The 13,136-nt window shown below is 44.5% G+C and overlaps 2 protein-coding genes across 2 annotated transcripts; both read right to left on the bottom strand.

Annotated features, from left to right (window-relative positions):
- Nucleotides 1-8,335: 8,335 nt before the first annotated feature.
- On the bottom strand, nucleotides 8,336-9,259 carry LOC127740624 (ATP synthase subunit 9, mitochondrial). Its single transcript, XM_052251820.1, has one exon. It carries the CDS (start codon nucleotides 8,695-8,697, stop codon nucleotides 8,449-8,451), a length of 249 nt encoding a protein of 82 aa, XP_052107780.1. The 5' UTR covers nucleotides 8,698-9,259; the 3' UTR covers nucleotides 8,336-8,448.
- Nucleotides 9,260-11,956: 2,697 nt separating this feature from the next.
- Nucleotides 11,957-12,879, bottom strand: LOC127740623 (ATP synthase subunit 9, mitochondrial). Its single transcript, XM_052251819.1, has one exon. It carries the CDS (start codon nucleotides 12,316-12,318, stop codon nucleotides 12,070-12,072), a length of 249 nt encoding a protein of 82 aa, XP_052107779.1. The 5' UTR covers nucleotides 12,319-12,879; the 3' UTR covers nucleotides 11,957-12,069.
- Nucleotides 12,880-13,136: the final 257 nt, after the last annotated feature.

Genomic DNA, 13,136 nt, shown 5'->3' with positions numbered 1-13,136 from the left:
TACCCGGCTAAGTCCTATCTCCGAATTCCGGTAAGGAAGAAATTCATTGATAACAGATCATTGCTAAGAAAGAAGAGTTGAGTTAGCAGGCTCAGGGGGATCTTAGATTAAAGCATTTTTCTTTCGAGCTGGGAATAAGAGAACGAGCTAGACACAAAAGCTACCACTGAAAGAAGGTAAACCGAAGCAAACAAATGAAGTAGAATTGGCCTAGCCTAACGGTTCTATAGCCTCTACCTATTGAGTTCCCTCTCCTGGGGTTCAAGAGTTGCTTTCAGAGCCCTTGATTGAGATCTCCGTCTCATCACGAACTCATAAAGACAGCGATCAACCTCTCTTTTCTATTCTTTGGCAGATTACTTGCTCCAGGAATGCTTGCTGTCAGCAGTTAAGGGACAAAGGGAAGGTGAGGAAGGTAATCCAACTACGGCACTAAGACTAATTCCGTCTATTTGGCGACTATTCCTACTGCTACTACTACGGCTACTGCAGTAAGGAAGGAATTCGGTTTCAAACTGAACTTGTTGCGAGGGGTTAAAAATGGATTATACTCTTTCTCTCCATCTTTCGTCTATCCTATGTCTCTTTCCTCTGTTCTTTGTCCTTCTCCTACTAGGAGTAGCAGGAAAGTCGTCAATTGGATATATGATAGATAGTATGGGGACGGTGCTTCGGGTTAGCACTCTCTATTTTCTTTTCGTTGGTGAACAAGTCTCATTCGTTTGGCCGGCCCTAAATCAGCATTGAAATCATTTTTGAATGGGCATAGTTTGATTTTGACTTATGAGTAACAGGCTCTGTTTATCAACTACGGAGGATCAATTAGCATTACCTCACCTGAAATTGGCACATAAACACTCGAAACCAACAATGAGCGACTATGCTTAAACGGGTATGCTGCTTGGGTTGATTTCAGCTGTTGGGGAGGACAAGTACTTTTACTTGAGTACTTAATTTGATGCTTCATAGGCTACTTGGTCCGGGCCGGGAAGGCTATAGAGGACACGGATTCATGTGGAAGATTGCCTCGTAACTAATTCCACCCTCAATGAAATGAAGGAATTTATGGATCAAATCCGGAGGAGGCGACTGGAAGGAGCTCCCGTGTCAATCACTTCCATTCCTCTCATTAGACCATCTGTAGCACTCATAGCTACAGCCCGAACTCTATTATGCTGTACTTCACAAGTCACATTAATTAAGTTTACCGACAGTATCTTGACCCTTAACTACCAGAGCGTTGAAAATATTAGGGGGGGAAGAGACTTTCGCGATGTTCAATAAAGGGTCTAAGAGCTCTTGCAATAGGTCTAGCAATCTATTACAAAACAGATTGAATACCATGGCTTGGGGGTTTTTGCAGGTTAACAAGGAGAGCCACGGATGAATCATAGATTCTAGTTGGAGATCCAAGGGCCTTTCCTCTAAGGGAAGGAGACGGAGACGACCTATCAATGTGGCAAAAAGAAAGACGGAAGCAGCTCCAGAGAAGTTTACTATAGGAAGGTCAGGACTCTAATAATCAGATACCGGCAAGCCTTGCATGACACTCGTTTGACGAGGTGGTTTGAATAGATTGACTAAGAGATATATTGGATAAATTATCAAATGATAGAGAATCTAAGCAAGGACTAGAGGCATAAGAGATTAGTAATAAGGAAGAGACTGTCACCGGACTCCCCAACGGGGCCCAAGAGAGGCTCCAAGCCCTGAGACAAGGACAGTTTGTCGTGAGTGGCTGCCCAATGTGGAGAAATCCTTTAATCAGGATGGGCGCTGAAGAAAGCTGCTCCAGAAGAGAACCTTGGAAGGGGTGGCCCACAATAGAAAAAGGTGCCCCAAGCCCTAATTCACAGGCTTCATATCTTGACTCCGTCGCCATAGGAAGAGTTCTCCATAAATCCATACGCAGCGGAAACGACCACAGCCGACGCCTCAGGGGAGACAAAAAGAGAAATCGATGACGCAATGCATTCAAGATCTTGGTGCTTTTTCGAACGTTTTCACGTCGCCTTTTTCCGAGGATTCACAAAGGACCTTTTCTCGAAACTACGTATTCTATTTACTTTCCAAAATGGGTCCTTTTTTGTGTCCGAAACCCCGCCCATTTAGATTCATTTCAGGATTCGTCGGCGATCAACTCGTCACAACAGGTAAAACTTTTCGTACCTGGCTCAGCGGATGTATCTATCAATGCATTCAGAGGGGCTGCCCCTGCGTATTGTGACTGAGCAACGTCGCTGTTGGGTGCTATAGGTGGAGGACGACAGATCCTACTCCGTCTGATACGGCCCGTTCACTCATTATTGATCAAGCATTGGCCCCTTATAAAGCTAAAGACAGAAGTCAGTAGTCACTCCGGAAGAACGAATGTTTTCGGTAGTAATAGTAAGAAAAAGCGCTAGGAGAAGGCCCCTTGGATTCTTATGATCCTAACATTTACATATATACATATAATATAGGCATCCCGCCCACACGCCATTATCAAAGTACAGGCGAACCGGTTGGGACTCAAAGAAAGAAGGGGACTTTTTACCCAATCCAATGATTGACAGGGCTGGGGCGGGCGTTAACTAAGTACTCAAGCTGCTGGAGCGCAGGTTGGGCAGTAAGCTTCGTTGATTCCCCACGAAGGAATCGGAATCTCGCTACTTCCCCTTACCGGAGTTTGGTTTGAGACTCAGGCTAGAGGATCCTTACTCTCCTGGGATTATTAGAGTGTCAGATTAGCCTTTGGATTCGTTCTGCCTTCCACTCTATATCTAATCATTTTCCCTACCAGTCGCTCTCTCTTTGGCCGGCCGTTAGATCAAGATAAGAAAGATCAGAACGTGAATTCTGATAATAGTATACAAACAAGAACACCACGATCCATGACCGCTAAACAAAAGGAGTCCATTACCAAGTAAGCTAGGCAACCGTCTTTACCGGTCTCTCTATTAATTTAGGACCGGATGTGGCACCCGGGCTTCGGGTTTCGCAAAGAAGCCCCGCTCCTGTAGCTATTGAGTTAGTCCTCTATTCTCGGACTTCTAAATAAAGATGAGTTGAATAAGGGGATCCGGAACCTGGGACCTTTAAGCCCTCGGCGCTTGAGAGGAAAGGCGACATACTATTAGGCTATTATAGATTCTTATTGGACATATCAGTGAAGGATCTGCTTCCCGATGAGGAGAAGCAGGACTGATAGAAGATAAGATATAGGCTGTTGAGACTGACGCTATGTATCTACGATCTTCCTTCCTTATTCGTCTTCTTGTACCTAACTCGCTATGCTTACAGCTTGGCACGGGAAGCCAGAGGGAAAGCATTCCTTTCAAGGTAGTGAAGTTCTCCAAGCCGAGGGTGAATAGAATACCTTCATTCTTGCTTGAATGGCATTCTGCTTTAATATCGGCATAGCCGCTCTTTGCATTGAATAGGTTGTTCTGAGCCTTTTTTTTCGGCTCTAGAAAGCAGATTCCTTCTTTACTTAATTATATAAGGTCGGGCATTGCGCTGTGGCATAAGCTTTGGATTCAGAGTTCATCTAGAACTGAGTAAGGAAAGGAAGGAAAAGATTAGATAAGAAGAAAGAGAGATCGGTGTTTTCGCTGCTTCTTCTGTTTGCAGTGGTCTCGAATGAGCTCAAGGAGCTATTAGCGAGCACATCCAGGCTCTACCTGATCTAAGGGAAAGCACGTTCATGAATTCATGGCAATATATATATATGTGCAGCTCTGGTTTGTTGTGGTGCTTTGGTTTAAGAGAATATCTTATGCTGTGGAATCCTAGCTTCTCACTAGCTAACTGCTAATCCGTTCTCTTTCCAGGCCGACCCCCCTTTTTTCTAGTCAAGTTGGAGAGGGGAATTCAGCTCGACCGACCCTTTCACCTCTCCTTTTATGACTCTGAAAGCCCAATTCCTATAGTTAAGGTAGCTAGGTATTTCCTTATTTAAGGCTGTAGGATTCGTCGGCGATCAACTCGTCACAACAGGTAAAACTTTTCGTACCTGGCTCAGCGGATGTATCTATCAATGCATTCAGAGGGGCTGCCCCTGCGTATTGTGACTGAGCAACGTCGCTGTTGGGTGCTATAGGTGGAGGACGACAGATCCTACTCCGTCTGATACGGCCCGTTCACTCATTATTGATCAAGCATTGGCCCCTTATAAAGCTAAAGACAGAAGTCAGTAGTCACTCCGGAAGAACGAATGTTTTCGGTAGTAATAGTAAGAAAAAGCGCTAGGAGAAGGCCCCTTGGATTCTTATGATCCTAACATTTACATATATACATATAATATAGGCATCCCGCCCACACGCCATTATCAAAGTACAGGCGAACCGGTTGGGACTCAAAGAAAGAAGGGGACTTTTTACCCAATCCAATGATTGACAGGGCTGGGGCGGGCGTTAACTAAGTACTCAAGCTGCTGGAGCGCAGGTTGGGCAGTAAGCTTCGTTGATTCCCCACGAAGGAATCGGAATCTCGCTACTTCCCCTTACCGGAGTTTGGTTTGAGACTCAGGCTAGAGGATCCTTACTCTCCTGGGATTATTAGAGTGTCAGATTAGCCTTTGGATTCGTTCTGCCTTCCACTCTATATCTAATCATTTTCCCTACCAGTCGCTCTCTCTTTGGCCGGCCGTTAGATCAAGATAAGAAAGATCAGAACGTGAATTCTGATAATAGTATACAAACAAGAACACCACGATCCATGACCGCTAAACAAAAGGAGTCCATTACCAAGTAAGCTAGGCAACCGTCTTTACCGGTCTCTCTATTAATTTAGGACCGGATGTGGCACCCGGGCTTCGGGTTTCGCAAAGAAGCCCCGCTCCTGTAGCTATTGAGTTAGTCCTCTATTCTCGGACTTCTAAATAAAGATGAGTTGAATAAGGGGATCCGGAACCTGGGACCTTTAAGCCCTCGGCGCTTGAGAGGAAAGGCGACATACTATTAGGCTATTATAGATTCTTATTGGACATATCAGTGAAGGATCTGCTTCCCGATGAGGAGAAGCAGGACTGATAGAAGATAAGATATAGGCTGTTGAGACTGACGCTATGTATCTACGATCTTCCTTCCTTATTCGTCTTCTTGTACCTAACTCGCTATGCTTACAGCTTGGCACGGGAAGCCAGAGGGAAAGCATTCCTTTCAAGGTAGTGAAGTTCTCCAAGCCGAGGGTGAATAGAATACCTTCATTCTTGCTTGAATGGCATTCTGCTTTAATATCGGCATAGCCGCTCTTTGCATTGAATAGGTTGTTCTGAGCCTTTTTTTTCGGCTCTAGAAAGCAGATTCCTTCTTTACTTAATTATATAAGGTCGGGCATTGCGCTGTGGCATAAGCTTTGGATTCAGAGTTCATCTAGAACTGAGTAAGGAAAGGAAGGAAAAGATTAGATAAGAAGAAAGAGAGATCGGTGTTTTCGCTGCTTCTTCTGTTTGCAGTGGTCTCGAATGAGCTCAAGGAGCTATTAGCGAGCACATCCAGGCTCTACCTGATCTAAGGGAAAGCACGTTCATGAATTCATGGCAATATATATATATGTGCAGCTCTGGTTTGTTGTGGTGCTTTGGTTTAAGAGAATATCTTATGCTGTGGAATCCTAGCTTCTCACTAGCTAACTGCTAATCCGTTCTCTTTCCAGGCCGACCCCCCTTTTTTCTAGTCAAGTTGGAGAGGGGAATTCAGCTCGACCGACCCTTTCACCTCTCCTTTTATGACTCTGAAAGCCCAATTCCTATAGTTAAGGTAGCTAGGTATTTCCTTATTTAAGGCTGTTCTAGTCTTGTCTTCTGAGGAGCTTTAGAGCCTAAAAAGAAGTTTTTATAGAATATCCTCCGCTGCTATCCTCGCCCCCGGGACTGGTTCAAGGTAAGCTACTGCCTCTACCGGTGCTCCTGTCTCCCGCCTCCACGTGGCACGCACGTGATGACACACAGTTGGTTGTTCCCATCCCCGCTCTAGGGATATAGAACTTTAGCGATCCAGCATTCCCCCTCTCCTCCTTCTATCTAGTCGTCCCCGGGCGGGATCACCAAGAACGCCTTAGCAGATACATTTCAATCTGGAGTTCGAGTTGTTATCATGCCGTCCTGATAGTTCGAGGGCCGTGAGAAGCATAGCTAGCATCCCAAAGGCAAAGGTAGGAGAAAGATCTTGCTTTGAGGCTCGCTCTAGATCGGATGGTTCTATGGGGCCTATATGGAGCTAGCCTAGCGATGGGAGCCTCCCGGGCAGGGAGGTTCAGATGCAGCTTCGTAGCTTCCTCGCATGGCACTGGAAAAGGAATAGGAAAGAGATGGCTTCGACCACTATAGCTAGGAAGGGCTTTGCAGGCTTGTACTTTCTATCAATCTATCAATAGATGGGCTAGCAGAAAAGCAGGAGAGGGGGTTCCTTAGATGCAGGCAGGGAAATCATTGTTTTGCCTTCCCGGCTGGGCTTCGAATGGAGGTTATTGGCAAGCAAGCAGAGGAATGAATAGCAGGAGAGTTTTTAAGTTCATTTTATGATGTTAGCTCGCTAGGAGCGGAAACGGGACCTGCTCTAACCGCTACCAGACGGAACTAGATATTCAAAAGAGCCATCACAGCTTCTGAAAGAGCAGCTTGGAAATTACTAATTAGTTTAAGGTACTGACTAACTGAGACGGAGAGAGCCCTTTTTCAGTGTTGTCGGAATAGGACCTGTTGGTGGTTTAAAGGGCATTACATTAGGACTTTAGTAAAGATAGTACGACTTTGGTTTCAGAGATAGCGATTCGCCTATTCTTATTCCTTTCCTTTTAATCAAGGTCTTTCCCGAGGAAGAGGGAAGCAAGCAAAGCCCGGATCGGAGGGGAAATAGTGTTGTAACTGAGGTAGACTACCGAACGGGTGTGGGAAGAATCTCGCCAAAGGTTCCATTTCTGATTCCTCTCCAACGGTTAACTCAAGGGATTCGATTCTCTTTTACGCTAGGTAAGACCGAGAACTCGATTGCGGGTGAAGCCTTAGTTGTCGCTGGTGGTGGGGGAGCTTACTGAGATCTCCATATACTATGGTAATCATGTGATGCCCGTAGTAAGTCAAATAGAAGATGAAAACATTCGATTACTTTTCCAGCGCTATGATCACCGTCAAAGACAGGATTCGAGGCCTTTGTCCCCATTGCTTCTTAGTGTTGTAGGCAGCCCCATCTCTTGATTACGAATATCACTTTCACAGCAAGCACGAATGCGCGAGAAGCTTCACTATTATTATATATATTGAAAGGATCTCCCCGGGAAAGCATGATGCCTTACTTGCCCCTGCTCGATCTGTTCTGGACCGCATAAAGGCCTTACTTATACTTATCCTCGATCGCCAAATCCCACAGAGATGTTTCCTCGGTGCTTTCAGAGAAAGCTGTCCAAGGTTCATCAATAATTGAGGAAATCAACCAAAGCATCTCTCCGGCTGTCCACTTTGCTTAGTAGGGGGGGAGGATCCGATCAATACAAGGGTTGCACCTCTTCACGCTGAGCTGGATCGATGGCCAGTGAGGCTGGTCGAAGTAGAGGATGAACTAGGAAGTCTTTCTGTCGATGACCTAGTGGCCAGTGCCAGAGAGTCGACTCGCTTTAGGTAGGAGTCCCCTGGCTTCCTTTCAGCGTTCACTTCCTTATCCCTATAAGTCGAGCTAGGGAAGGAAGTAGTGGGATAGAGTGAGTGAGAATTTCACTCCCAGGATAAGAGTCAGCTGTCCGGAGATCTTACCTGCATGTAAAATCCCATGCAATCTTGACTCTCCCGGTGAGTAGTCGTTCGAGTTGGCATGAATGGCACAGATGTTATCAGTAGAGCTTATATGCTCACTAAATCGCTCGCTTGCAAGGAGACAATCTATTCTATTAATGCATGCTGGCTGATCATCTGGTAGCTAGCTCAGCATCCTAAAGTTTGTAACAGAGATAACTTCTGTCAAAACATACCATTTTCCCCGGGTCTTTTCATTTTAGGTTATGAAGGTGATTGTAACTGGAAAGCTGCTTTATGACCTACGCTTCGCTCGTTTGGTAAGCTGGGTTCTTTCTTCCGGAAGTGTCTTAGAGGGATGAGGATATGAAATAGCTCAGGGAAAGGATACTATAAGTGACTTCCTGGGACTCGGGAGGGAAGAATGACCGCGACTGACGACTGAGAATGTTCTGAGTACCGAAAAAGCTCTACTGAGAACCTTTCTGCCCCATAATTGACCCCGCCCTAAACTATTGAAGAAGCGAAAGCAGTTGCCGCTTCTGAGTGAATATTGTACATTCATTTGACTCAATTCATTCGTTGTATCGTAGTAAAGGAAAGAAGAAAAGAATTCACTCAAGTGAAAGGAGCCCGCATTCCCTCTCTCCTTTCCCACACCCCTAATAAAATAATAAGAAAGGGGGTGGCCTCGTCCTCTTCCTCAGGTAGGAGAGACTACACCTTTCAAAAGGATAAACTTAGAAAACAAAGAGAATCAGAAAGGCCATCATTAATGCGAACAAGGCAATAGCCTCGGTTAGAGCAAAGCCCAGGATTGCATATCCGAATAACTGTTTTGCCAATGATGGATTTCTTGCCACGGAATGAATTAATGAACTGAATACGTTTCCGATACCTACAGCAGCTCCCGCTGAAGCAATTGTAGCAGCTCCGGCACCCATTGATTTTGCACCTTCTAACATCTCGAATTTCTCCATTCTCGTCATGCCATGCTTGTTCTCATTTCTTTTTAATTTCTAAACCTGACATACCGATTTTGATAGATTTGACGTCTTCGTTTTTTATTAATTCTAAAGCCAATTTGTTAGATTGGTCAAAGTAATAGTATAGGAAGATCAGAAGCAGAATAATTATTATGAGACAAAGAACAACGAGGTAATCCTCTCGGATTTTTGCTATTATAGATTTTGCACTTTCTAACATCTCGAATTTCTCCATTCTCGTCATGCCATGCTTTTTCATTCACTTCTTTTCTTCGTCGCTTCTTCCCCTCGTTCCCTTTCTCTTGGACATCTCACTTGAAATGCAATCAATGCATTCATTCTTTTCGATCTTATACTCAGATAGACTGAACATTCACCCACCCAATTTCGATAAAAGGTGAAGTCGAAGCTACTCGATCATTCAACAAGGACAGCTGGAATCTACGCGTTGATCCAACCTGCGCTACCAGCTGTCTTCTTCTTCCATTTCTATTCAGCTTGAAAAGAAGCCTCAAGCCCAAGAGTTGAGGAAAGGTAGGTTTCTTACTTAGTGCTTGCATTAAGGGCTTCACTTACGCTATTTCTTTGATTAACCCTTAGTAGGTTAGGTATGGCTACCTCGTTTAAGCAAAGAGGTCACAATCTCTGATGTACTCTATTTGATTTGAAGAGATGGAGTTGTCTCAGACTCATCAAAGGAATGAGCTGAAAACCTGCCCATAGTTAGAAGGAAAAAAAGAGAAAGTCCCAGCACTCGCAGGGGCGGATCGGGAGATCTAAGACGGAATCCCCGAGTAAGTAGGCGATAGAGGCGAACGCTTTATTTAGTGATCCCCAGATATTCTATCTCACATCGGAAACGGGCTCTGCCCTTCTGTTGGATCATACCTTGTTCCAGCTCAAAGCCAGAAAGCTAGTTTAGCCAACACGGTAATATGATCCTTAGGAAGGGCAGAAGGGCTCGATCCCAGACCAGGCTCCGCTCAAGGCGATGAATGACTAATATATTACTATTTTCCCTACGACCGAGTGAGCTGCTGCTCTTTAATCAGTTGCATTTGATTTGGGAAGGATCGGTATTCAAAGTAGTTCCGGAGAAAGGCTAAATTAAATGTATTTAGGAGCGAAATAAGCCGGCTATCCCCTTCTTAATAGACGCTGGCCCCGGAACCGGCTCGGGGTAAATCAAAATAGCAGCAATCAAGATACCAGGTCGTTTAAATCAGAGTACACTTCTAGAATCCCTGTGGTATGTAGAAAGCCCGCATTAAAGACGAGTCCTGTTCGTCCAACAGTTTCACCAGCCATATCTACACATAAAGAGAGCTAGTTTCCCACCTAGGTGAACCCGAAGCTAGAGCACAGGTAGAGACAGTGGATTCTGGTGACCAAGAAGCAGGGGCAGGTAGTGGATTCCGCGGATTTATAGTCAGTTTGTTCTCGTCCCCACATAAAGAGAAAGAAAGCGAGCCAATAGGTGTTCTCTACCATGAGTCAAGGGCTAGGAATCCACTGAATAGCTAGTAACATAGATTGTGTCTAAAAAGCTAAGAATCTCCAGGTCGTAAGCCTTTATACCATACCGCTTTTTCTAATTCTATATTTCTTTACTTCATATTTATATATCATTCTCCGTTTCATTTCCTTCGAAAGATATGGCTTCTGGTGGTTGTGTCCGCGAATATTAATGATTATAAAGTGGCATAGCTCCAGACATGGGCTTCTTCCCAAAAAACTATGGTAGCCGGATGTTTAGCAATAGGATACCCTTACTTAAGTTTCTCCGCACTTGGGCATAAATATACAATGCCACTTAATCCACTATCAATGTATCAATGGTGGTGGTCCTTCTGTGTAAAGTTAGCTAGTGTGGATTCGCGTAAAGCTGCCAAACAACCTATTGACAAGAGCCTATTCATTTTATTCTTGCTATTTCCGCACCCCTGTCCGGTTTTTTGAGAAAGAAAGTCGAGACATTCAGAAAGAGAGTTCTGGCATTTCTAGGATTAGAATACGGTCCTATTGATTCAATCTTTATGCTTGGCACGGAACTCTTGTTTTGTCCCCATTGCTTCTTAGTGTTGTAGGCAGCCCCATCTCTTGATTACGAATATCACTTTCACAGCAAGCACGAATGCGCGAGAAGCTTCACTATTATTATATATATTGAAAGGATCTCCCCGGGAAAGCATGATGCCTTACTTGCCCCTGCTCGATCTGTTCTGGACCGCATAAAGGCCTTACTTATACTTATCCTCGATCGCCAAATCCCACAGAGATGTTTCCTCGGTGCTTTCAGAGAAAGCTGTCCAAGGTTCATCAATAATTGAGGAAATCAACCAAAGCATCTCTCCGGCTGTCCACTTTGCTTAGTAGGGGGGGAGGATCCGATCAATACAAGGGTTGCACCTCTTCACGCTGAGCTGGATCGATGGCCAGTGAGGCTGGTCGAAGTAGAGGATGAACTAGGAAGTCTTTCTGTCGATGACCTAGTGGCCAGTGCCAGAGAGTCGACTCGCTTTAGGTAGGAGTCCCCTGGCTTCCTTTCAGCGTTCACTTCCTTATCCCTATAAGTCGAGCTAGGGAAGGAAGTAGTGGGATAGAGTGAGTGAGAATTTCACTCCCAGGATAAGAGTCAGCTGTCCGGAGATCTTACCTGCATGTAAAATCCCATGCAATCTTGACTCTCCCGGTGAGTAGTCGTTCGAGTTGGCATGAATGGCACAGATGTTATCAGTAGAGCTTATATGCTCACTAAATCGCTCGCTTGCAAGGAGACAATCTATTCTATTAATGCATGCTGGCTGATCATCTGGTAGCTAGCTCAGCATCCTAAAGTTTGTAACAGAGATAACTTCTGTCAAAACATACCATTTTCCCCGGGTCTTTTCATTTTAGGTTATGAAGGTGATTGTAACTGGAAAGCTGCTTTATGACCTACGCTTCGCTCGTTTGGTAAGCTGGGTTCTTTCTTCCGGAAGTGTCTTAGAGGGATGAGGATATGAAATAGCTCAGGGAAAGGATACTATAAGTGACTTCCTGGGACTCGGGAGGGAAGAATGACCGCGACTGACGACTGAGAATGTTCTGAGTACCGAAAAAGCTCTACTGAGAACCTTTCTGCCCCATAATTGACCCCGCCCTAAACTATTGAAGAAGCGAAAGCAGTTGCCGCTTCTGAGTGAATATTGTACATTCATTTGACTCAATTCATTCGTTGTATCGTAGTAAAGGAAAGAAGAAAAGAATTCACTCAAGTGAAAGGAGCCCGCATTCCCTCTCTCCTTTCCCACACCCCTAATAAAATAATAAGAAAGGGGGTGGCCTCGTCCTCTTCCTCAGGTAGGAGAGACTACACCTTTCAAAAGGATAAACTTAGAAAACAAAGAGAATCAGAAAGGCCATCATTAATGCGAACAAGGCAATAGCCTCGGTTAGAGCAAAGCCCAGGATTGCATATCCGAATAACTGTTTTGCCAATGATGGATTTCTTGCCACGGAATGAATTAATGAACTGAATACGTTTCCGATACCTACAGCAGCTCCCGCTGAAGCAATTGTAGCAGCTCCGGCACCCATTGATTTTGCACCTTCTAACATCTCGAATTTCTCCATTCTCGTCATGCCATGCTTGTTCTCATTTCTTTTTAATTTCTAAACCTGACATACCGATTTTGATAGATTTGACGTCTTCGTTTTTTATTAATTCTAAAGCCAATTTGTTAGATTGGTCAAAGTAATAGTATAGGAAGATCAGAAGCAGAATAATTATTATGAGACAAAGAACAACGAGGTAATCCTCTCGGATTTTTGCTATTATAGATTTTGCACTTTCTAACATCTCGAATTTCTCCATTCTCGTCATGCCATGCTTTTTCATTCACTTCTTTTCTTCGTCGCTTCTTCCCCTCGTTCCCTTTCTCTTGGACATCTCACTTGAAATGCAATCAATGCATTCATTCTTTTCGATCTTATACTCAGATAGACTGAACATTCACCCACCCAATTTCGATAAAAGGTGAAGTCGAAGCTACTCGATCATTCAACAAGGACAGCTGGAATCTACGCGTTGATCCAACCTGCGCTACCAGCTGTCTTCTTCTTCCATTTCTATTCAGCTTGAAAAGAAGCCTCAAGCCCAAGAGTTGAGGAAAGGTAGGTTTCTTACTTAGTGCTTGCATTAAGGGCTTCACTTACGCTATTTCTTTGATTAACCCTTAGTAGGTTAGGTATGGCTACCTCGTTTAAGCAAAGAGGTCACAATCTCTGATGTACTCTATTTGATTTGAAGAGATGGAGTTGTCTCAGACTCATCAAAGGAATGAGCTGAAAACCTGCCCATAGTTAGAAGGAAAAAAAGAGAAAGTCCCAGCACTCGCAGGGGCGGATCGGGAGATCTAAGACGGAATCCCCGAGTAAGTAGGCGATAGAGGCGAACGCTT

This window comes from Arachis duranensis, chromosome 7 (genome assembly GCF_000817695.3).
Source record: "Arachis duranensis cultivar V14167 chromosome 7, aradu.V14167.gnm2.J7QH, whole genome shotgun sequence".
NCBI classification, from domain to species: Eukaryota; Viridiplantae; Streptophyta; class Magnoliopsida; order Fabales; family Fabaceae; genus Arachis; species Arachis duranensis.
This window is presented reverse-complemented; position numbering and strand designations above follow the sequence as displayed.

Excerpts from the sequence above, each read along its gene's own strand:
- LOC127740623 (XM_052251819.1), bottom strand. The coding sequence starts at position 12,318 with ATGACGAGAATGGAGAAATTCGAGATGTTAGAAGGTGCAAAATCAATG.
- LOC127740624 (XM_052251820.1), bottom strand. The coding sequence starts at position 8,697 with ATGACGAGAATGGAGAAATTCGAGATGTTAGAAGGTGCAAAATCAATG.